Source organism: Oncorhynchus keta, chromosome 19, assembly GCF_023373465.1.
Source record: "Oncorhynchus keta strain PuntledgeMale-10-30-2019 chromosome 19, Oket_V2, whole genome shotgun sequence".
In the NCBI taxonomy this organism is placed as follows: domain Eukaryota; kingdom Metazoa; phylum Chordata; class Actinopteri; order Salmoniformes; family Salmonidae; genus Oncorhynchus; species Oncorhynchus keta.
In genome coordinates this window covers 37,130,804-37,156,661 of record NC_068439.1, presented here as the reverse complement: position 1 = coordinate 37,156,661, position 25,858 = coordinate 37,130,804, and the positions used below count along the sequence as shown (strand labels likewise).

General features: G+C 45.1%; 1 protein-coding gene across 1 annotated transcript in view; it reads right to left on the bottom strand.

Moving 5' to 3' along the window:
• Positions 1-11,773, bottom strand: part of LOC118398202 (sodium/potassium-transporting ATPase subunit alpha-3) — a 28,882-nt gene extending 17,109 nt beyond the window's left edge. The window contains exons 1-3 of the mRNA XM_052470444.1: positions 11,668-11,773; positions 11,343-11,414; positions 1,045-1,176 (exon numbers count right to left, since the gene is read on the bottom strand). Of these exons, the coding sequence (XP_052326404.1) occupies positions 1,045-1,176; positions 11,343-11,348 (138 nt within the window). The 5' untranslated portion in view covers positions 11,349-11,414; positions 11,668-11,773. The remainder of the gene's footprint in view (positions 1-1,044; positions 1,177-11,342; positions 11,415-11,667) is intronic.
• Positions 11,774-25,858: the final 14,085 nt, after the last annotated feature.

Below are 25,858 nucleotides of genomic sequence, written 5' to 3'. Positions count from 1 at the left end.
AATCGTTGCCTCTAATTGGGGATCATATTTAGGAAGCCCTTTCTCCCACCTGCTTTGTGGGATATTGTTTTGAGTGAGTGCATGTAGCACTACGGTACCTCACGCTCATTGTTTGTTTCTTGGTTTGTTTAAGTTTCACTAAAATAAAGATGTGGAACTCCAATCACGCCTTGGTCCGTTTCTCCTCACGACCGTGACATGCGCCTCATGACACTCACCTGGACTCCATCACCTTCCTGATTCCCTCCCCTATATCTGTCACTCCCCTTGGTTCTTTCCTCAGGCATTATTGACTCTGTTTCATGTCTGTACGCATTTCGTGTTTCTTGTTTTGTGCTATGTTCGATATATTATTACATTTGCACTCCCTGTACTTGCTTCCCGACTTCCAGCGTACACGTTATACCTCATAACAGAGTAAATTCTCTTCAAACACGATTAGTTTACATTGGCATTGCCTCTAACCACAAACTATTCACACAAAAAAAAATCCTTTGTTTGACACCCATGAGAATCACTTACTGCCACCAATAAAAAAGATTTTCAGGAATACATGCTACCAAAATCCTTAGTCCAATCATTTGAGAAGTTATCTTTTTGTTGTCGCTAACAGAATACACAAAGACTGCCCACTGGGAACACTGGTTGAATAATTAAAAAAAATAATAATTTAACGAGGCAAGTCAGTTAAGAACAAATTCTTATTTACAATGACAGCCTAGGAACAGTGGGTTAACTGCCTTGTTCAGGGGCAGAATGACAGATTTTTTTTTTTTACCTTAGCAGCTCGGGGATTCAATCTCGGGGATTCAATCTCGCAACCTTTCGGTTACTGGCCCAACACTCTAACCACTAGGCTACCCACCGCCCAGTGGGTGCTCTTTAGAATATTGTTTCTCAACCTTTTATTATACCAGGGTCCTTCCTCCTTAGATTAGCACTTTGGACTAAAATTGGTCTCCAATTAGCAACATTCCAGGACACACTGCTCTGGGGCACTGTGCATGGACAGGAAACAGGAAGTAGGAATTATGCACTACATACCAAGGGAACCTCCTTCTTCAGTTCATCCATGTCCTTGGTCTTCTTGTCCGCCTTGGAGTCCGCCTTTTTGGGGGACTCCTTCTCTTCCTTCTCCGTCGTGGTGGCCACACGGTAGCTGTCTGACCGTCCATACTGAAAGACAAACACAGAGAGAAAACAGATCCCTGACCAGTCCATATTTTACATATTTTACATAGAAAAAGGTTGGGTTAATTAGCTGTGGGTCAGCTAATCCTAAATCCACAATTTTAGGCTTTGAACATGTCAATGCTTCCCTAGTAACTTTGTGTTTTACTAAGCCACAACTAGATAGGAATTCATGCACTCAGATAATATCAATGTTAGCTACTTGAGTGGAGGCCACATCAAACAAGCAAACAGAGAATTAAGTGCACGGCTGCCGTAACTATATGGTTGGGAAAAGCTCCCTAAATATTTGCCACTCTAGCTTTGTATATTCCACATGAAAATGCTGAAAATTATAGCAGCCAGGAAATGTTTAACATGGTCCAGAATGGAAGGTTTTTCTAATCAAGATCTATTGGTTATGGTTTATAACTAGGCTACTTTACTTCACTAGGTGTCTCCTATAGGTAGTGAGCTCTCCAAATTCCCACAATTTGAAAGTGTTTTATTTCCCCAATTTAATGTCTCCCAACATTCAAATGTGTTTCATTTTGACACGGTATGGTCCAAGGAGTGACCAAGTGTACAGTATTGACAGTAAACGCCCATTTGGGGATTTTCTTGTCAGATCGGTTTTGGTATCGCAACAGGAAGTCTGCATTCGAGTCAGGTATATCCCACCTGTCTTTTGTGGTATAGACAGTTTATTTGGACCTGATTGAAGGCTTTTTATTTTAAATATTGAAGGTTGAAGTCTGAACTTTGTAAATATGTACAGTGATAAACATCGCTTTGGAACATTAGCTCAATTTTGTAAATAAATCGAACCCCCTCTACCCGCCTGCCTCCTGCTGCTTACCCTTAAGACTCCTACAAGGTCCCTATTTTACAGTCAGCGGTATGTCAGTGATTGCCTACATAATGCAAAAACTACCCAAACATGGTTCCTTCCTCTACCCTTCCCTCTCTCAATTACTCCTTCCACACCCAACCTCTCTTTCACTCTTTCTGTCTCTCCTTTCATCTCTCTCTCTCCCACACTCTCTTTAAATGTCTCCCTCTTTCTCTCGTTATGGACAATACAAGCCTTGTGAGAGTACAGTGCCACAGTGAGAGGGACCTCACATGGTCGTTTCTAGGAAAAGCACATGACGGTGGCCCTGTGGCCCCAGGTGCCGTGATGGTCAGAGAGACCACAGACCACAGCAAGTCCTGAAAACGTCCTTAGAGGAGAAATGGTCCATGATACTAAATGTGTTATACTATGTGCCTTATATGCGCCTGTATGTGTTTATATGCCTCTTGTAATGTATGTCTAAATACTGTACAATGAGTATACAAAACATTAAGAACACCTGCTCTTTCCATGACAGACTAACCAGGGGAATCTAGATGAAAGCTGTTAAATCTACTTCAATCAGTGTAGATGGGGCCTCCCGGGTGGCGCAGTGGTTAAGAGACTCTGGGTACCCAGAGACTCTGGGTACCCAGAGACTCTGGGTTTGCGCCCAGGCTCTGTCGTAACCGGCCGCGACCGGGAGGTCCGTGGGGCAATGCACAATTGGCCTAGCATCGTCCGGGTTAGGGAGGGCTTGGCCGGTAGGGATGTCCTTGTCTCATCGCGCACCAGCGACTCCTGTGGCGGGCCGGGCGCAGTGCAAGCTAACCAAGGTTGCCAGGTGCACGGTGTTTCCTCCGACACATTGGTGCGGCTGGCTTCCGGGTTGGATGCGCACTGTGTTAAGAAGCAGTGCGGCTTGGTTGGGTTGTGTATCGGAGGATGCATGACTTTTAACCTTCGTCTCTCCCGAGCCCGTACGGGAGTTGTAGCGATGAGACAAGATAGTAGCTACTAAAACAGTTGGATACCACAAAATTGGGGAGAACATTTTTTTTTAAACAACAACAATCAGTGTAGATGAAGGCAAGAAGGATTTTTTAAGCCTTGAGACAATAGAGACATGGATTGTGTATGGGTCACCTAAATTGTGGCGAACGGGCTCGTGTTAATAGCTGGAGCGTAATAAGTGGAATGGTATCAAATACATCAATGCCATTCCATTCGCTCCGTTCCAGGCATTATTATGAACCGTCCTCCCCTCAGCAGCCTCCACTGGTATGTGTGCCATTCAGAGGGTCAATGGGCAAATTTGAGTGCCTTTGAACTGGGTATGGTAGTAGGTGCCAGGCGCACCGGTTTGTGTCAAGAACAGCAACGCTGCTGGGTTTTTCACGCTCAACCGTTTCCCATGTGTATCAAGAATGGTCCACCGCCCAAAGGACATCCAGCCAATTTGACACAACTGTGGGAAGCATTGGAGTCAACATTGGCCGCATCCTTGTGGAATCCTTTCGACACCTTGTAGAGTCCATGACCCGACGAATTGAAGCTGTTCTGAGGGCAAAAGTGGGAGTGCAACTCAATATTAGGAAGGTGTTCTTCATGTTTTGTATGTGCCTGTGTTTATTGCCACTGGGGGAGATTCAAAGGAACACTGGGGAAGATTCAAAGATACATTGAGAGAGATTCAAAGATACACTGGGAGAGATTCAAAGATACATTGAGAGAGATTCAAAGATACATTGAGAGAGATTCAAAGATACATTGAGAGAGATTCAAAGATACACTGGGAGAGATTCAAAGAGACACTGGGAGGGATTCAAAGATACATTGAGAGAAATTCAAAGATACATTGAGAGAGATTCAAAGACACACTGGGAGGGATTCAAAGATACATTGAGAGAGATTCAAAGATACATTGAGAGAGATTCAAAGATACATTGAGAGAGATTCAAAGATACACTGGGAGAGATTCAAAGAGACACTGGGAGAGATTCAAAGATACATTGAGAGAGATTCAAAGATACATTGAGAGAGATTCAAAGATACACTGGGAGAGATTCAAAGAGACACTGGGAGAGATTCAAAGAGACAATAAAAGAGATTCAAAGATACATTGGGAGAGACTCTACGAGATATTGGGAGAGATTCAAAAGATAGAGATATAGAACCTGTCCTATCAGACAACTCCAAATCATTGTATCAGAGCTTTAGCGGAGACTTTACAAGATATGCATCACAGGAGCCTTTGGTGGTTCATTTTCCTACTGCATCTCCTTCTGTTTCCCATCATGTAACACACACAAACCAGGAAGTACCTCTGAGTCATCCACAGGAGAGCCAAAATGTCGTCCACTAAACACCGAAGTCGCCTAGCCCACCACTGGTTGGCTATGATAATAATCCCCTTAAGTCCACTTGCTCTCAAATTAATTACAAAAAAGCCATAGGGAAGGCGGTCGGGAGGGGACATTTGGGGGTGCTCTTACCTGGTATTACTGTAGACCAGGGGAGGCTCCTCAGAGGAGGAAGGGGAGGACCATAGTAAAACATTAAATATATTTATCCTTTTTGGATAAAACAATACTAAATATATTCAAGTCACCAAATAATTGATTAAAACACACTGTTTTGAAATACAGCAGCCTCAACAGCACTCTGCAGGGTAGCACCATAGTGTAGCCCAGGCCTGGGCAACTCCAGTCCTCAGGGGCCTGATTGGTGTCACACTTTTGCCCCAGCCCCAGCTAACACACCTGACTCCAATAATCAACTAATCACGATCTTCAGTTAAAAATGCAATTAGTTTAAATCAGATTTGTTTGGTGTCACACTTTTCCCCCATCCCTAGCAATCAGGCCCCTGAGGAATTTCCCAGGCCTGGTGTAGCTGGAGGACAGCTAGTTTCCAACCTCCTCTGGGTACATTGATTTCAATACAAAACCTAGGAGGCTCATGGTTCTTACCTCCTTACATAGACTTACACAGTAATTATGACTACTTCCGGAGGACGTCCTCCAACCTATCAGAACTCTTGCAGCATGAACAGACATGTGGTCCACCCAATCAAAGGATCAGATAATGAATATAATACTGAAAGCATAAGCTACAGCTATTTAGCACTGTAGTGCATAAAATATGGTGAGTAGTTGACTCAAAGAGAAAGACAATAGTTGAACAATTTTGAACAAAGTCATTCCTTTAAAAAATTAAGGAGAAGCAAGAGGAAGAGAGCACTATCTATATTTGCTCAAACAGAGAGGGATGCTATATTAACACTGGAACTCTTCCAAGTCAAGGTAAGATTTGGGTTTTATACATTTCTTGCCACCGGGGCCCGCTGCTAAACTGCTTGCTGACTGTACACTGTACTGCATATTGTAGTAGGTTTACAAACGCTTTAGTTCCCGTATCTATGTTGACTAGCTATGGCGTAAGCTAATATGGTGACACTGATGTAGGCTGTGTGTAGCGGTTAGAGGTTATGATACGAAGGTTTGGTTTGGAAAGGTTTATTCACCTGGAATATGAATGACAGTAATCCAATACACTGTAATAGAAATAGTCCCTTTGTAGTCCATGATTGTCTGTAGACCCTGACACATACGTCTTGTGTCTGAGCCGTTGAATTGCGACTCCACTTTGTCTCTATACTGACGTTGTGCCTTTTTGATAACTACACTGTTGGTAATCGGCCATATTCCCAGTCAACTTGCCATGGTTAAATGCGGTGGTGCGAGCTTTCAGTTTTGCGCAAATGCTGCCATCTATCTACAGTTTCTGGTTCATTTTAATAAAAAGTTTAAATGTAACCTTTATTTAACTAGGCAAGACAGTTAAGAACAAATTATTATTTACAATGACGGCCTACCCCGGCCAGAGCCGTACAACACTGGGCCGATCGTGCGCCGCTCTATGGTTAGGGTAGGTTTTAATAGTCACAGTGGGTACACCAACCCATATACACTTCCTGATAGACAAATACACTGGCGACTGAGTTTGTTATTCTCGGAGTAGTGAAGGCAGGGGGGGGCTCCTCAGCATGCTTAGAGTTGGCCAAAAGGCACCTAAAGTCTCACAGATTATGAGAAATATGATTCTCTGGTTTGATGAAACCAAGACTGAACTCTTTGGCCTGAATGCCAAGAGTCACTTCTGGAGAAAACCTGGCACCATCCATAAGGTGAAGCAAGATGGTGGCAACATCATGCTTAGGGGATATTTTTCAGCGGCAGGACTAGGAGACTAGTCAGGATTGAGGGAAAGATGAGGGAGATTGAGGGAAAGCCTGCTCCAGAGCGCTCAGGACCTCAGACTGGGGCAAAGGTTCACTTTCCAACAGGACAACGACCCTAAGCACACAGCTAAGACAACGCAGGAATGGCTTCGGGACAAATCTCTGGATGTCCTTGAGTGGCCCAGCCAGAGCCTGGATTTGAACCAGATCGAACATCTTTGGAGAGACCTGAAATAAGCTGTGCAGCGACACTCCCCATCCAACCTGACATGGCTTGAGAGGATCTGCAGAGAAGAATGTGAGATACTACCAAAATACAGGTGTGCCACGCATGTAACGTCATACCCAGGAAGACTTGAGGCTGTAATCGCAGCCAAAGGTGCTTCAATAAAGTACAGTAAAGGGTCTGAATACTTGTTAACTTTCAGTTTCTTTTCCAAAATGGTCTAAAAATCGGTTTTTGCTTAGTCATTATGGGGTATTGTGTGTAGATTGCTAACTTTTTTTTGTTTGTTTTTTAAATACATTACAGCCTTATTCTAAAATGGAACAAAATAGTGAAAAATCAAGGGGTCTGGATACTTTCCGAACGCACTGTATACATTTACATTTAAGTCATTTAGCAGACGCTCTTATCCAGAGCGACTTACAAATTGGTGCATTCACCTTATGACATCCAGTGGAACAGCCACTTTACAATAGTGCATCTAAATCTTTTAAGGGGGGTGAGAAGGATTACTTTATCCTATCCTAGGTATTCCTTAAAGAGGTGGGGTTTCAGGTGTCTCCGGAAGGTGGTGATTGACTCCGCTGTCCTGGCGTCGTGAGGGAGTGTGTTCCACCATTGGGGAGCCAGAGCAGCGAACAGTTTTAACTGGGCTGAGCGGGAACTGTACTTCCTCAGTGGTAGGGAGGCGAGCAGGCCAGAGGTGGATGAACGCAGTGCCCTTATTTTGGTGTAGGGCCTGATCAGAGCCTGGAGGTACTGAGGTGCCGTTCCCCTCACAGCTCCGTAGGCAAGCACCATGGTCTTGTAGCGGATGCGAGCTTCAACTGGAAGCCAGTGGAGAGAGCGGAGGAGCGGGGTGACGTGAGAGAACTTGGGAAGGTTGAACACCAGACGGGCTGCGGCGTTCTGGATGAGTTGTAGGGGTTTAATGGCACAGGCAGGGAGCCCAGCCAACAGCGAGTTGCAGTAATCCAGACGGGAGATGACAAGTGCCTGGATTAGGACCTGCGCCGCTTCCTGTGTGAGGCAGGGTCGTACTCTGCGGATGTTGTAGAGCATGAACCTACAGGAACGGGCCACCGCCTTGATGTTAGTTGAGAACGACAGGGTGTTGTCCAGGATCACGCCAAGGTTCTTAGCGCTCTGGGAGGAGGACACAATGGAATTGTCAACCGTGATGGCGAGATCATGGAACGGGCAGTCCTTCCCGGGAGGAAGAGCAGCTCCGTCTTGCCGAGGTTCAGCTTGAGGTGGTGATCCGTCATCCACACTGATATGTCTGCCAGACATGCAGAGATGCGATTCGCCACCTGGTCATCAGAAGGGGGAAAGGAGAAGATTAATTGTGTGTCGTCTGCATAGCAATGATAGGAGAGACCATGTGAGGTTATGACAGAGCCAAGTGACTTGGTGTATAGCGAGAATAGGAGAGGGCCTAGAACAGAGCCCTGGGGGACACCAGTGGTGAGAGCGCATGGTGAGGAGACAGATTCTCGCCACGCCACCTGGTAGGAGCGACCTGTCAGGTAGGACGCAATCAAGCGTGGGCCGCGCCGGAGATGCCCAACTCGGAGAGGGTGGAGAGGAGGATCTGATGGTTCACAGTATCGAAGGCAGCCGATAGGTCTAGAAGGATGAGAGCAGAGGAGAGAGAGTTAGCTTTAGCAGTGCGGAGCGCCTCCGTGATACAGAGAAGAGCAGTCTCAGTTGAATGACTAGTCTTGAAACCTGACTGATTTGGATCAAGAAGGTCATTCTGAGAGAGATAGCGGGAGAGCTGGCCAAGGACGGCACGTTCAAGAGTTTTGGAGAGAAAAGAAAGAAGGGATACTGGTCTGTAGTTGTTGACATCGGAGGGATCGAGTGTAGGTTTTTTCAGAAGGGGTGCAACTCTCGCTCTCTTGAAGACGGAAGGGACGTAGCCAGCGGTCAGGGATGAGTTGATGAGCGAGGTGAGGTAAGGGAGAAGGTCTCCGGAAATGGTCTGGAGAAGAGAGGAGGGGATAGGGTCGAGCGGGCAGGTTGTTGGGCGGCCGGCCGTCACAAGACGCGAGATTTCATCTGGAGAGAGGGGAGAAAGAGGTCAGAGCACAGGGTAGGGCAGTGTGAGCAGAACCAGCGGTGTCGTTTGACTTAGCAAACGAGGATCGGATGTCGTCGACCTTCTTTTCAAAATGGTTGACGAAGTCATCTGCAGAGAGGGAGGAGGGGGGAGGGGGAGGAGGATTCAGGAGGGAGGAGAAGGTGGCAAAGAGCTTCCTAGGGTTAGAGGCAGATGCTTGGAATTTAGAGTGGTAGAAAGTGGCTTTAGCAGCAGAGACAGAGGAGGAAAATGTAGAGAGGAGGGAGCGAAAGGATGCCAGGTCCGCAGGGAGGCGAGTTTTCCTCCATTTCCGCTCGGCTGCCCGGAGCCCTGTTCTGTGAGCTCGCAATGAGTCGTCGAGCCACGGAGCGGGAGGGGAGGACCGAGCCGGCCTGGAAGATAGGGGACATAGAGAGTCAAAGGATGCAGAAAGGGAGGAGAGGAGGGTTGGGGAGGCAGAATCAGGAGATAGGTTGGAGAAGGTTTGAGCAGAGGGAAGAGATGATAGGATGGAAGAGGAGAGAGTAGCGGGGGAGAGAGAGCAAAGGTTGGGACGGCGCGATACCATCCGAGTAGGGGCAGTGTGGGAAGTGTTGGATGAGAGCGAGAGGGAAAAGGATACAAGGTAGTGGTCGGAGACTTGGAGGGAGTTGCAATGAGGTTAGTGGAAGAACAGCATCTAGTAAAGATGAGGTCGAGCGTATTGCCTGCCTTGTGAGTAGGGGGAAGGTGAGAGGGTGAGGTCAAAAGAGGAAAGGAGTGGAAAGAAGGAGGCAGAGAGGAATGAGTCAAAGGTAGACGTGGGGAGGTTAAAGTCGCCCAGAACTGTGAGAGGTGAGCCGTCCTCAGGAAAGGAGCTTATCAAGACATCAAGTTCATTGATGAACTCTCCGAGGGGACCTGGAGGGCGATAAATGATAAGGATGTTAAGCTTGAAAGGGCTGGTAACTGTGACAGCATGAAATTCAAAGGAGGCGATAGACAGATGGGTAAGGGGAGAAAGAGAGAATGACCACTTGGGAGAGATGAGGATCCCGGTGCCACCACCCCGCTGACCAGAAGCTCTCGGGGTGTGCGAGAACACGTGGGCGGACGAAGAGAGAGCAGTAGGAGTAGCAGTGTTATCTGTGGTGATCCATGTTTCCGTCAGTGCCAAGAAGTCGAGGGACTGGAGGGAGGCATAGGCTGAGATGAACTCTGCCTTGTTGGCCGCAGATCGGCAGTTCCAGAGGCTACCGGAGACCTGGAACTCCACGTGGGTCGTGCGCGCTGGGACCACCAGATTAGGGTGGCCGCGGCCACGTGGTGTGGAGCGTTTGTATGGTCTGTGCAGAGAGGAGATAACAGGGATAGACAGACACATAGTTGACAGGCTACAGAAGATATACAACGATGAATAGGAACATTTGATCCTTTTTGCCATGACTAATCAACAGGGTCATCACTACACCGAGTCAAAATGGAAGATAGAAATAAGCAAGATTTTCTGTTACAACCCGTCACTGGCATGCTTGATTATTAGGCTATGACAACCTCCCTAACCCATATCAACATGGGGGAACTGAACTGGGCATCCATTTTGGCGCAACTGTCTGCAGTGATTGGCACCCCAACCGAACCTCTCCAATAATTCCCTGTCTGTATATCCATAACCAATGACTCTCACAGTTTCAGTGACTTAATATATGACTCTGTAGGATGGGTATAAAACAAGTGGTGGACAACAATTCCAATATTCCAATTCCGACATCTGGTATCCCACCCTCTGAACGTGTCCCTGTGGCCTCCTTATCAATTACAAATGTCAGTCATGGAGGCCATCACTGTGACATAAAAGCAAGGGGTCAAAACGTGAAACAATATTATGGCAACTAGGCTAATAATGTAATGAAATTAGGCCTATTAATAGATCATCCGAGTTAGAGGATGGATAAGGCATCCTTCCTGCACATTGTCTTTCTTCTGTAGCCTAACCTAAATATTCCTAAATATAGAATGGCCAAAAAAACATGTAATGTGGGATTTAGGTTTGGCGAACAGCTTGTTTTCAATTTGTCACAAGGAACAGATTGCGCGCCTTTGCCACACCGGCGACACATTCCTTAATCGCCCAACAGAGTTCATCCCTCGGTAGCCTACATATGTTTAGTGATATAATTAAGCAATAAGGCCAATATACCACTGCTAATGGCTGTGTCCAGGCACTCCGCGTAGCTAATATAAATCGGTTACCAACATAATTAGAGTAGTAAAAATACGTGTTTTGTCATACCCGTGGAATACCACGGCTGTCAGCCAATCAGCTCGAACCACTCAGTTTATAATCAAAATTTGGGACCAGATTCTCCTCTCCGGATAACTCAATTATGACGCACCCGCTGACCGCTGGAGAGGAGAAGAGTGGATGTGCGCAGCGAATCGGAAAACGGTGCAGATAGCAGATTAGAACAATGTCAGTAATGTTTCTATTTAACACAGACATGGAAAATGTGATTTAACAGAATAATAGACAGCGATGAAATGTATTGAACTGTAATTCGTCCAATTGCATTGAATCAACATAGAAATAGATACCCTTCATGCGTTTAACTGTCATGCAAGTAAAGTCACAGCAATTTGCAATAGTTTCACAAGCCATCGAAATCCAATAGTGGTTCATGTCATTCCAATATGATGTTTCCTCCACATTTGAACCCTTTGAGGTGAGTTACACATGTCTCATATGCTACTACAGCTATCCATTCATAAACGCATTTTTACACACAATAGAAATAACTCTTACCCCCATCTCGGCGCAGTCAGTCGGGTATCCACAGCAGATGAAAAGGGTTGAGGCTGGATTCCACCAGAGTAGCTGATAGTATAGTGTAGAAACAGAAGCGAGAACTGTAACTGTACAATTTAAGAAGAAAAAATGCTCTTCTTCCAGACGCTGTTCTAATAATACATGATCAGATCTCATTCATAAGAGGAACGGCACAGAAATACATGAGAAGGCAACGTTTCATTGAATACCTTTTTTTAAAAGGGGCCGTTTTAGGTGTAAAATTATCAAATTAAAGGCAGTTTAGCAATAAGCGTTGCTCTGTATCATGCGAAAATTATACCCAGTAAAATTGAAGAGCCGAGCCGCTTGTTTACGGTATTCGATTCTGTCTCCCTCCGCTGCTCAGCTGCCGTGCCACACCCTTTCCACGCTCCCCAATACTCCTCAATATGCACTGCCCTGGACCCACAAAACAGGATAGACCTATTGCAAGTGTGCTATGTAATCATTCTCACTCGTAACTATAATCCACCCACAGACCATGCTTTGCCCCAATAGGTCGCATTACAAACAGACAATTGAGAGATCACCAGTCCAATTCTGTTTCAGGATGTTCGGACAAAGGGCCAATAGAGGTGAGAGAAGACTTGACACGCTTAAAAGAAAGCTGTCTAACAACCATGAAAACGTTCTCAAGTTGTAGTTTGCTTGACAGTTCGCCTCCCTCGCGCATGAAACTGCAATCTCTTGAGAGATGACGGATTTAACAATGCATCAATGATGTTGTGAATCTCTTCTGCAGCTATAAATACAAAGGCTCCGCTCAAGTCTGTCATCCGTATTTCTGGAACATATGAATAGGCTATTCAATGTTCCTCCCCAATGACCAATCTGTCTCAACACTGTAGTGTTCCTCTGAGTCCCCTCGGCCCAAAACTCACACTGTCAAGTGTGGTCTCCATGGAGATTTGATAAGCATCTCTTATCACTCCACACCAAAGTTAGTGGTTGCGCCTTGCATGTAAATGCCATGCGAGCATTCCAGAGAGAACACACACTCAATCATCTGATATCATTGTATTGTTCAACGCACTTGAATGCATACGTCTCTGGCTTTACACGTGTAATTTTGAATCCAACACCTGCTGTTGAGTAGCCTGGGCACCAAATTCAATGGTTTTTTTTTTTTTGGGGGGGTTCTTTTAGAACATTCCTATTTATTTGGCTCAAATTTATTTTATGCAATCTTATCTCACCACCCAGAACCATACCTTGCAAGTTGACAGTTACATTTGACATTTTAGTCATTTAGATGCTCTTTTCCAGAGCAACTCACAATCAGTGAATTCCATCAGAGCTACGGGAGGTGAGAGGAGGACACACACACACACACACACACACACACACACACACACACACACACACACACACACACACACACACACACACACACACACACACACACACACACACACACACACACACACACACAAACCTTGGGGTCACCAGTTGGTCACATTTTTGTTTGTTTACTATTCTTGTGGGGACCACTGGTCCCCACAAGTATAGTTAAGCAGGTCCACACACACAGACTGAACAGACTAGGTCTGGATTTTCACTGACCCTCTCTCTATATCTCTCTGTCTCTGTTTGTTTCTACAGTGCATTCAGAAAGTATTCAGACCCTTTCCCTTTTTCCACATTGTCACGTTACAGCCTTATTCTAAAATTGATTAAATTCGATTTTCTCTCATCAATCTACACACAATACCCCATAATGACAAAGCGAAAACAGGTTTTTAGAAATGTTTGCAAATGCAATTAAAAATGAAAACATAAATACCTTATTTACATAAGTATTCAGACCCTTTACTATGAGGCTTGACATTGAGCTAAGGTGCATCCTGGTTCCATTGATCACCCTTGGGATGTTTCTACAACTTGATTGGAGTCCACTTGTGGTAAATTCAACTGATTGGACATGATTTGGAAATGTACACACCTGTCTATATAAGGTCAGTGCATGTCAGAGTAAAAACCAAGTCACAAGGTCAAAAGAATTGTCTGTGGAGCTCGGAGACAGGATTGTGTCGAGGCACAGATCTGGGGAAGGGTACCAAAAAATGGCAGAGCTGGCCGTCCGGCCAAACTGTGCAATATGGTGAAAAGGGCCTTGATCAAGGAGGTGAACAAGAATCAGAGGGGCAGTCCTCAAGAACACAGTGGCCTCCATCATTCCTAAATGGAAGATGCTTGGAACCACCAAGACTCTTCCTATAGCTGGCAATCAGGGGAGAAGGGCCTTAGTCCGGGAGGTGACCAAGAACCAGAGGGTCAGTCTGACAGAGCTCCAGAGTTCCTCTGTGGATATGCGAGAACCTTCCAGAAGGACAACCATCTGCAGCACTCCAGCAATCAAGCCTTTATGGCAGAGTGGCCAGACGGAAGACACTCCTCAGTAAAAAGCACATGACAGCCCGCTTGGAGTTTACCAAAAGGCACCTAAAGGACTCTCAGACCATGAGTAATAAGATCCTCGGTTCTGATGAAGCCAAGATTGAACTATTTGGCCTGAATGCCAAGTGTCACGTCTGGAGGAAACCTGGCACTATACCTACGGCGAAGCATGGTGGTGGCAGCATCATGCTGTGTGAATGTTTTTCAGCGGCAGGAACTTAGAGACTAGTCAGCATCGAGGGAAAGGTGAACAGAGCAAAGTATAGAGAGATCCTTGATGAAAACCTGCTCCAGAGTGCTCAGGACCTCAGCATGGGGCAAATGTTCACCTTCCAACAGGAAGCACACAGCCAAGGCAACGCAGGAGTGGCTTCAGGACAAGTCTCTGAATGTCCTTGAGTGGCCCAGCCAGAGTCCGGACTTGAACCAGATCGAACATCTCTGGAGAGACATGAAAATAGCTGTGCAGCGACGCTCCCCATCCAACCTGACAGAGCTTGAGAGGATCTGCAGAGAAGAATTCTCAAAAGAGAAACTCCCCAAATACAGGTGTGCTAAGCTTATAGCATCATACCCAAGAAGACTCAAGGCTGTAATCGCTGCTAAAGGTGCTTCAACAAAGTACTGAGCAAAAGGTCTGGATAAATGTGATATTTCGGTTTTTCATTTTCAATACAATTGCAAACATTCTAAAATCCTGGTTTTTGCTTTGACACTATGGGGTATTGTGTGTAGATTGATGAGGGGGAAAAACAATGTAATGCATTTTAGAATAAGGCTGTAACGTAAGAAAATGTGGGAAAAGTCAAGGGGTCAACATGATCAGACAGACCACATAGAACTCTACCTTATATAACAGAGAGGACAGTATGGTTCAGACTGTTTCTATGTTCCTGGTGGACACAAGGCTTTCAGCATGTGCGGAAGTTCCACTAGGGAAATTGTGAAATACCATGCGAGAGGTTCCACGAGTCATGTTAGATTGTGTAAAGCAAAACAAATCCGAGACCTCATGCTCCTCTGCATCTCTCTTCATCTCTTTCTTTGACTTGATTTATAGTGAAAGTATGAGAGGGGAGGTAAGGAAAGGGAGGGAGAACTCTACCTTATATAACAGAGAGGACAGTATGAATCAGACTGGACAGTTCTTCGTTTTATGATGGTGAAAATAGGAAAACGTCTCAGACATTTGTGGAGAACTAACATGAACTAATGTCTTATAATGGGCATACCGTGTTGGCTAAGCTGGTGTAATGATTTTGATAGGATTTGCTGGTCGTCCGCCAGTTTTCAAGACCAGTGAAATCGTCAGGTTGAGTCCTAGGTTGAGACATCTTTTGTCGTTGCACCATGTGAGAGGGTCAACGACCTCTGATTAATTGACCCTACCTTCTCCTGAACCCTCAGAGACACTATGGTAACTACAAAGCAATAACCCACGTAAATACGGATTCAAAAGGTAGTAGAGTGATAGAGGGCTGCTATAACGGCCATCTTCCCAACACACAAGGCCCCCACATTTCTTACATTTATTGACATTTCCATGTGCGTAATTTCCACTAGGGAAATTGTGAAATACCATGCTAGAGGTTCCAGGAGTCATATTAGATTGTGTAGAAGCAAAACAAATCCCAGACCACATGATCCTTATCATCTCTCTTCATCTCCTCATTTGACTTGATCTGTAGTGAAAGTATGAGAGGAGAGGAAAAACTGAACCTGGTCGCTATGGCAATGACTGTCAGGTGACTTTGCCTCCTAATCAGACTGCTGACTAAATGAAAGGAAATGGAACAGATGAGACAGTGGAAGGAGGGGAAAAGGAGGGGTCTTGAGAGGTGTTGGGAGGGAGAGAATGAAATGGAGTGAGTGAGCCCGAGAGTGAAGGAGAGATTCATTGAAAGTGTAATTATCTCCTATCCTCCGCTGCACTGTTTTTTGAAAGGCGTCTTCTTTATGCAACAAAGGCAATTAAACCTCCATCCACAAGATTATGTTTTATAATCAGTCCCAGTAGGAAGACAGGGAGATATGAATAGAACTCATCTGGTGGAAAACATGTTCAGTCATGATCCCCATCTCAAAGGATCTACATGACGCTTCATGTCTACATCCTGGTTCAACCCTAACCCTAACCCTAGCTTCATGTCTACATCCTGGTTCAACCCTAACCCTAACCCTAGCTTCATGTCTACATCCTGGTTGAACCCTAACCCTAACCCTAGCTTCATGTCTACATCCTGGTTGAACCCTAACCCTAACTTCATTTCTACATCCTGGTTCAACCCTAACCCTTAACCCTAACCCTAGCTTCATATCTACATCACGGTTCAACCCTAACCCTAGCATCATGTCCAGATCCTGGTTCAACCCTAACCCTTAACCCTAACCCTAGATTCATGTCCACATCCTGGTTCAACCCTTAACCCTAACCCGAGCTTCATGTCTACATCCTGGTTCAAACCTAACCCTTAACCCTAACCCTAGCTTCATGTCTACACCCTGGTTCAACCCTTAACCCTAACCCTAGCTTCATGTCTATATCCTGGTTCAACCGTAACCCTTAACCCTAACCCTAGCTTCATGTCCACATCCTGGTTCAACCCTAACACTTAACCTTAACCCTAGCATCATGTCTCCATCCTGGTTCAACCCTAACCCTTAACCCTAACCCTAGCTTCATGTCCAGATCCTGGTTCAACCCTAACCCTTAACCCTAACCCTAACCCTAGCTTCATGTCTACATCATGGTTCAACCCTAACCCTTAACCTTAACCCTAACCCTAGCTTCAGGACCACATCCTGGTTCAACTGTTACCCTTAACCCTAACTCTAGCTTCATGTCCAGATCCTGGTTCAACCTTAAACCTTAACCTTAACCCTAACCCTAGCTTCATGTCCAGATCCTGGTTCAACCCTAACCCTTAACCCTAACCCTAGCTTCATGTCCAGATCCTGGTTCAACCCTAACACTTAACCCAAACCCTAGCTTCATGTCCAGATCCTGGTTCAACCCTTAACCCTAACCCTAGCTTCATGTCTAGATCCTGGTTCAACCCTAACCCTTAACCCTAACCCTAGCTTCATGTCTACATCCTGGTTCAACCCTTAACCCTAACCCTAGCTTCATGTCCAGATCCTGGTTCAACCCTAACACTTAACCCAAACCCTAGCTTCATGTCTACATCCTGGTTCAACCCTTAACCCTAACCCTAGCTTCATGTCTAGATCCTGGTTCAACCCTAACCCTTAACCCTAACCCTAGCTTCATGTCCAGATCCTGGTTCAACCCTAACCCTTAACCCTAACCCTAGCTTCATGTCCAGATCCTGGTTCAACCCTAACCCTTAACCCTAACCCTAGCTTCATGTCCAGATCCTGGTTTAACCCTAACACTAACCCTAGCTTCATGTCTACATCCTGGTTTAACCCTAACCATTAACCCTAACCCTAGCTTCATGTCTCCATCCTGGTTCAACCCTAACCCTTAACCCTAACCCTAGCATCATGTCCAGATCCTGGTTCAACCCTAACCCTTAACCCTAACCCTAGCTTCATGTCTACATCCTGGATCAACCCTAACCCTAACTTCATGTCCACATCCTGGTTCAACCCTAACCCTAATTTCATGTCTACATTCTGGTTCAACCCTAACCCTTAACCCTAACCCTAGCTTCATGTCCAGATCCTGGTTCAACCCTAACACTTAACCCAAACCCTAGCTTCATGTCCAGATCCTGGTTCAACCCTAACCCTTAACCCTAACCCTAGCTTCATGTCCAGATCCTGGTTCAACCCTAACCCTTAACCCTGACCCTAGCTTCATGTCCAGATCCTGGTTCAACCCTAACCCTTAACCCTAACCCTAGATTGATGTCCACACCCTGGTTCAATCCTTAACCCTACCCCTAGCTTCATGTCTAGATCCTGGTTCAAGCCTTAACCCTAACCCTAGCTTCATGTCTACACCCTGGTTCAACCCTTAACCCTAACCCTAGCTTCATGTCTATATCCTGGTTCAACCGTAACCCTTAACCCTAACCCTAGCTTCATGTCCACATCCTGGTTCAACCCTAACCCTTAACCCTAACCCTAGCTTCATGTCCAGATCCTGGTTCAACCTTAAACCTTAACCCTAACCCTAGCTTCATGTCCAGATCCTGGATCAACCCTAACCCTTAACCCTAACCCTAGCTTCATGTCTACATCCTGGTTTAACCCTTAACACTAACCCTAGCTTCATGTCTACATCCTGGTTCAATCCTTAACCCTAACCCTAGCTTCATGTCTAGATCCTGGTTCAACCCTAACCCTTAACCCTAACCCTAGCTTCATGTCTACATCCTAGTTTAACCCTAACCCTAGCATCATGTCCAGATCCTAGTTCAACCCTAACCCTTAACCCTAACCCTAGCTTCATGTCCAGATCCTGGTTCAACCCTAACCCTAACCCTAGCTTCATGTCTACATCCTGGTTTAACCCTAAACATTAACCCTAACCCTAGCTGCATGTCTCCATCCTGGTTCAACCCTAACCCTTAACCCTAACCCTAGCATCATGTCCAGATCCTGGTTCAACCCTAACCCGTAACCCTAACCCTAGCTTTATGTCCAGATCCTGGTTCAACCCTAACCCCCCTAACCCTAGCTTCATGTCCAGATCCTCAACCACAACCCTAACCATTCACATACATGATGGTAGACAATAGACGTCGACCGATTCATCGGAATGGCCGATTAATTGCGGCCGATTTCAAGTTTTCATAACAATCGGAAATTGGTATTTTTGGGTGCCGATTTTGCCGATATTTTATTAACATTTAAAAACAAATCATAATAATTTTATACCTTTATTTAACTAGGCATGTCAGTTAAGAACACATTCTTATTTTCAATGACGGCCTAGGAACGGTGGGTTGACTGCCTTCTTCAGGGGCAGAACGACAGATTTTCACCTTGTCAGCTCGGGGGATCCAATCTTGCAACCTTTCAGTTAACTAGTCCAACGCTCTAACCACCTGCCTCTCATTGCACTCCACGAGGAGCCTGCCTGATACACGAATGCCAAGGTAAGTTGCTAGCTAGCATTAAACTTATCTTTTCAAAAACAATCAATCAATCATAATCACTAGTTAAAACTACACATGGTTACTAGTTTATCTAGCGTGTCCTGCGTTGCATATAATCGATGCAACACTGGGGGATGATTTAACAAAAGCGCATTTGCGAAAAAAGCACAATCGTTGGACGACTGTACCTAACCATAAACACCAATGCCTTTCTTAAAATCAATACACAGAAGTATATATTTTTAAACCTGCATATTTAGCTAAAAGAAATCCAGGTTTGCAGGCACTATTAACCAGGTGAAATTATGTCACTTCTCTTGGGTTCATTGCACGCAGAGTCAGGGTATATGCAACAGTTTGGGCAGCCTGGCTCATTGCGAACTAATTTGCCAGAATTTTACGTAATTATGACATACCATTGAAGGTTGTGCAATGTAACAAGAATATTTAGACTTAGGGATGCCACCTGTTAGATAAAATACCGAAAGGTTCCGTATTTCACAGAAATAATAAAAGTTTTGTTTTCGACCATATTAATGACCAAAGGCTCGTATTTCTGTGTGTTATGTTATAATTAAGTCTGACTGAGCGATGGTAGGCAGCAGCAGGCTCGTAAGCATTCATTCAAACAGCACTTTAGTGCGTTTTGCCAGCAGCTCTTCGCAAGCACAGCGCTGTTTATGACTTCAAGCCTATGTGAAATGGCTAGCTAGTTAGCGGGGTGCGCGCTAATAGCGTTTCAAACGTCACTCGCTCTGAGACTTGGAGTAGTTGTTCCCCTTGCTCTGCATGGGTAACGCTGCTTCGAGGGTGGCTGTTGTCGTTGTGTTCCTGGTTCGAGCCCAGGTAGGGGCGAGGAGAGGGACGGAAGCTATACTGTTACAGTGGCAATACTATAGTACCTATAAGAACATCCAATAGTCAAAGGTATATGAAATACAAATGGTATAGAGAGAAATATTCCTCTAAATACTAGATTAACAACAAAATGAAACCTCATACCTTGGAATATTGAAGTCTCATGTTAAAAGGAACCACCAACTTACATATGTTCTCATGTTCTGAGCAAGGAACTGAAACGTTAGCTTTTTTACATGGCACATAGCACTTTTACTTCTCCAACACTTTGTTTTTGCATTATCTAAACCAAATTGAACATGTTTCATTATTTATTTGAGGCTAAATAGATTTTTATTGATGTATTATATTAAGTTAAAATAAGTGTTCATTCAGTATTGTTGTAATTGTCATTATTACAAATAAATAAATAAAAATGGCCCGATTAATCGGTAGCAGCAGTTTTTTTTGGGTCCTCCAATAATCGGTATCGGTATCGGCATTGAAAAATCATAATCGGTCGACCTCTAGTAGACAACCATACCATGCATTGTACATAGCACGAGAGTGTCAAACAATAGTAGGACAGTAGAATATAGTACAGTATAGTAAGCATAACCACAGACATTTTTGAGTAAGCAAAGTATGTGCACACATGTTTCATGACTTGTCAGTGGGGATTGACATGTTATGTCTAAGACAATGTACGTGACTGTGTCGATACATGTAACTCTACTAGGACATAGCTGTGGGTTATCTTTAATTGTATGTGGCTCTGGGGGGTGGGGGCTTTAATATGAACACTGTAGTCCAGGGTGCTGCATGCCTGACACAATCTCAGATGAGATCACATATGCTGTCATCAAACAAAAAACGGGGACGGAAGAGAGAAAAACAAGGGAGGACAGGGAGAAGGGAGGCTGTGAATGGAGCAGGAAAGCCACATTAAGGATGACTCGGAGAACAGAGAGATAGGGAGAAAAAAGACAAGTGGGAACGAGGGGGGATTGGAGTGAATGTGAAAACTGTGACAGAAGGTGATAGGAATGAGGGAGGAGAGGATGAGAAGCGAGGGATTTGGAGGAAGACAGGGAATGCATTTATTTTTGCAGGCAATTGCAGGTGTCTGACTGAGGATAAGGTGTGTGTGTTTTTACTATCCTTGTGGGGACCAAAAGGACATTTAGCTGATCCCCACAACGAAATAAGATATTTTAGGATTAGGGGTTAGGGTTACAATTAGGGTTACAATTAAGATTAGAGGTTTAGGGCTAGGAGTTACAGTAGGGTTAGGGTTAGGGGTTTGGGGTTAAGGTTAAGGTTAGGAGAGACATCATGCATCCTCTGAATATCATTATCGTTTGTCCACAGAGTACTGACATATCCTCCAGGGAAGGCAAGGGAGAACGCAGACACACACACACGTGTTGTGTTGCATACGCGCTTTGAAATGTGAGAATAAGGGCTGCATATGGTACTGTTCAGGGTGAAGTGGCTGATCAGTATGGGAAGATCACACAGAAGATGAGGGGATGAGGAGGAAGAGAAATATGCTCTGGCCAGCTCACCCACATGAGACTGACAGTGCAGTAGAATGATGCTCAGTTTTGGAGACGAGTGCCACAACTTCTGGTCTTCTGCAAAACCAGGTCCTCCAGTTGAGTGAATGGGCTCCAATGGATCCCTTTTTTTTGGTGGGCTGTGGTTCTCTCCATGGTCCAGTTGATGGCTATTAGAAACAGCAGAAGGGAGGCCTCCCGAGGGGCTCAGCTATCTAAGGCACTGCATCGCAGTGTTGTGGTGTCACTACAGCCTGGGGTTCCATCCAGCTCTGACCGGGAGTTCCATAGGGCGGCACACAATTGACTCAGCATCGTCTGGGTTAGGGGTGGGATTGGCTGGGGGGGCTTTACTTGGCTTATCGCACTGCTTTTGACGGGCTGGATGCCTGCAGGCTGACTTCGGTCGTCAGTTGAACAGTGTTTCCTCCAACACACGGGTTAATAAGCGTGGTTTGGCAGGTCATGTTTCCGAGGGCACATAACTCGACCTTCGCCTCTCCAAAGCCAGTTGGTGTGACGTGGTAAGGTTGGACTCAGGTGCAGAGAAGAGACCAGACGAGGAATCAGTGGTTAAGGATAAACATAATACTTTACTGAGATACGGTAGCCGCAGGATCACAGTACACTTAAAAAAAAAAAAAGTCTCGAAAACTCAGCCAGGAACGGAATGCACGCCGTAAACAACTCCAGCTTCTGCAAAGAGCGACAGAAAACACACCTCTTTTAATTAACAGGGACACAATCGTGAAATAATAAGACACACCCGAGTCCAATAATAGTCTCTAGGACGGTCTCTGCCGCCCTCTGGTGCCAGGCGAAACCATGACAGTTGGGGAGTTGCAGTGATGAGACAAGATCGAAACTGGGGGAGAAAAAAGGGGTTAAAAATAAAAGCAGAAGGGATAGTAAGCAGCTTTGGCGTACTCTAGTTTTGATGTGAAGTGAGTCTAAACGTTTTCTGTTGGAGATGACCTGGCCAGTGAGCCCTTCATACATACTCCTGATCAGATTCACAGATTCACATATTTTTGAGGGACGCCATAGTGTCATAGTTCCATAGACTATTTCTGTCTAGATTATCGAAAGCTTTTTCGAGGTCTACAATGTTGATGTGAAATGGTGTCTGTCGTTCAGTGCACTACGGGGCGGTAGTCGTTTAGCTCAGTTACCTTAGCTTTCTTGGGAACAGGAACAATGGTGGCCCTCTTGAAGCATGTGGGAACAGCAGACTGGGATAAGGATTGATTGAATATGTCCGTAAAAACACCAGCCAGCTGGTCTGCGCATGCTCTGAGGACACGGCTGGGGATGCCGTCTGGGCCTGCAGCAGGTTTTGGTAGCGGGCCGTGTCAGTGACATTGAATTGTCCTCAAAGAGAGCAAAGAAGTTGTGCAGTCTGTCTGGGAGCAAGACATCCTGGTCCGCGACAGGGCTGGTTTTCTTTTTGTAATCCGTGATTGACTGTAGACCCTGCCACATACCTCTTGTGTCTGAGCCGTTGAATTGCGACTTTACTTTGTCTCTATACTGACGCTAAGCTTGTTTGATTGCCTTGCGGAGGGAATAGCTACACTGTTTGTGAAAACAACATTACATTCTCTGTCAACAGCTCTGGTTGTCACACCCTGATCTGTTTCACCTGTTCCTGTGATTGTCTCCACCCTCTTCAGGTGTCGTATATTTTCCCCAGTGTATTTATCCCTGTGTTTCCTGTCTCTCTGTGCCAGTTCATCTTGTATGTTAGTCAAGTCAACCAGCATGTTTCTCCCATACTCCTTTTGGTAGTCATCCCGGTTTTGACCCCTGCCTGACTCTGGACTACTTTCCCACCTGCCTTATCATCCCTATCATCCCGCCTGCCCTGACCTTGATTCTGCCTGCCCTTCGGTACCTTTTGGACTCTGAACTGCTCTTGACCCTTTTAGCTGTCCATGACCATTCTAGACAGAAGTATCTACAGCATAACACAATCATCCAAACCGGAAAAATGTAGCCTACATTTGTCCTAGTGCTAACTGAGGAAAGATTGAGGTATCGCTGCCAACTACAATATGAATTAGCTAATAGAAATTACTATTTATAATATCACGGGTGTGCTCACCATTGATCGAAATAATTGAGTAAAACACTCTCTAGAAATCAAAAGTAATCCAATGATGGGTAGTTTCTTCGCGCTGCCAGGATTTCTTCTCTCACAGAAACCAAAGATAATAAGAGGAGACAAGATGAGCTTGATCTGTTTATAGCATGTTCAAAGTAGGGTGTCATCTACCATCGTTCACATCCCACCATTCATTTCCGCAAGACCTAAAAAATGAGTGAACCCTTACTCACCTCATTTTGTTATAGCATCTTTGGTCCAACAGATGATTACGTGAAACCCCAAATGCATTGTATGGCAACAAACAATTCCACAGCTGGAATTAGCTTAGCTCATAATCAGTACAACCTTCAAAAAAGTATTTTAAACACATAATATGTGCCCATTACAATCTATGCAAGAATCGGAACGCATGATTTGTCATCCTAATTGAAAACGTGAATAAAACAGTAAATATATAAATAATTACCACACAAAACACTTTCTGACAGTGATTTATTGATACAAGTGGTGAGTGCCGGCAGTCAATCACGTAACCTCTCACTCCCACTCTGAGCCATTCAGTGTTGTTGTTCATGTATGTAGCTAGTGAGCTAAGCTGTAGCATTAGCAATGTCTTTCAAAAGGAGACAACTCACAGATGTGGAAATTCAAGAGATTTTTTAAAATTCTGACTATGAGTCTGAGTATGAAAGTCAGGAATCAGGTTCTGACAGTGAGGAGCTGCCCCCCAACCTTGTAGCCATTGAGAACCCTGAATCTGAGGATCCCAACACAATTCCACAGTCTGCCTGTCCTGCCTGCTTTAGTTGATTTAAAAATGTCTGCCATCTAATAAAAGAGCATCACTGTCTCTTTAAGGCCCAGTTGGCAGCATCAGCCAATCGCCGAGGGTCTCCTGTGATGAGGGTCATCCTTGCCAACTACCTTGATGGAGAGGAGAAAGGCAGGATGTGTGAGAATGAGAGAGACCAGGGAGCCAGTGATGAATGATGGAGTTAGAAAGAGAGAGAGAGATTAGGAAGGAGAGAGAGATAAATATAGATAAGAAAGGACAAGTGGGATGCAGCTGGAAAGTGTGACAGCTAACAGCTATGGTCTCCCCCTGCCACTCCCTCTCTCCTCGATCCATACCCCCCCTCTCCATTATCTTCCACTCTCTTGAAAGCCTCCCCTGCCTCCATGACAATGTTGCATAACACTCACCATGGGGAGTGACAGAGACACCAGGAGATAGTGTTCTCACTGTATAATAGAGCTAGAACTATACTGTACGTTTTGAATATCTAGTGTCTTATAAGCCCATTTATAAGCCCTTTCAGGGTATCTGAAAGATGCAATACCATGAAATAACAAATACATTATTTTTTAAAATGTAACCTTTATTCAGAATAAATTCTTATTTTACAATGACGGCCTACCCCGGGCAATCCCACCCCTAACAGCGCTGAGCCAATTGTGCGCCACCCTATAGGACTCATGATCACAGCCGGTTGTGATAGAGCCCGGGATTGAACCAGGGTCGGTAGTGATGCCTCTAGCACTGAGAGGCAGTGCCTTAGACCACTGCGCCAGTCAGGATCATGTACTAGAATGTCAATAAAAAGGTACAGTAGAAAGTACCACAAAAAAAACACCAAAGCAGTCTTCCGATTCTGTAGTGGGGGAAAAAATCATCAACTTGGTATTTTTACAAGGATATCAAAATCACACTCTCCTGTCTCTCCTGCTCTAAAAAAAGTATGTATTTTATGCGCTCAGGGACACGCTTCGTGAAGACATAAGACGACCTTCCTCAGGAAGACACCCATCCGTCAATGTGGAGCTCCATTGGAGCGAGCAGCGGCGTGTTGTTGGGCAAAACCTTGAGATGAACCATGGCTCCCTGAGCTAATGGGGAAGAAACACTAGCTGTACTTGGAAAACAATGCCTGGAGATTTGTCTTGTGTAAGGGTGTTATCAGGGTATTGATAGTGTGTGTCTAACTGTCTGTCTGTCTCCTGTGTGAAGTAGGTCTCCCTACTATGGGGTGTGATTCTTGCTTATAAGAGACGGTACTGTGTCTGCCTGTATCAGTCTACAGTCTTTCAGACTTGTCTTTCTTCAGCATATCTATCTCCCAGTTTTGTGCCATCCCTGTTATGCTTCGCCCCTTTTTTTTGTCAAGTATATCCACACACGGGGTTTGACTTCCTCTGTTGCGAGTTTGTCATTCCATCCATGATGGTGGCCCTGTCTATTTTTATTGTGGTGACATTTGTCACACCGTGGTTCGCAAAATGCTTTGTGCTCTGACCCATCAAAAGCTTCTGGAATCTTCCTGCCACCGACCGAATCAAGAATGCCAATATCTGTAGTCCCGACCCAATCTACTGCCACGATCAAGGATTAACCTTCCACCATCGTTTGGGAAACTGTTTTGGAGGCAACTTTTGCCTTCGGGGATGCTCTAGAGCAGGGGTGTCAAACTCATTTCGCATCGTGGGCCACATACGGCCTAGGGA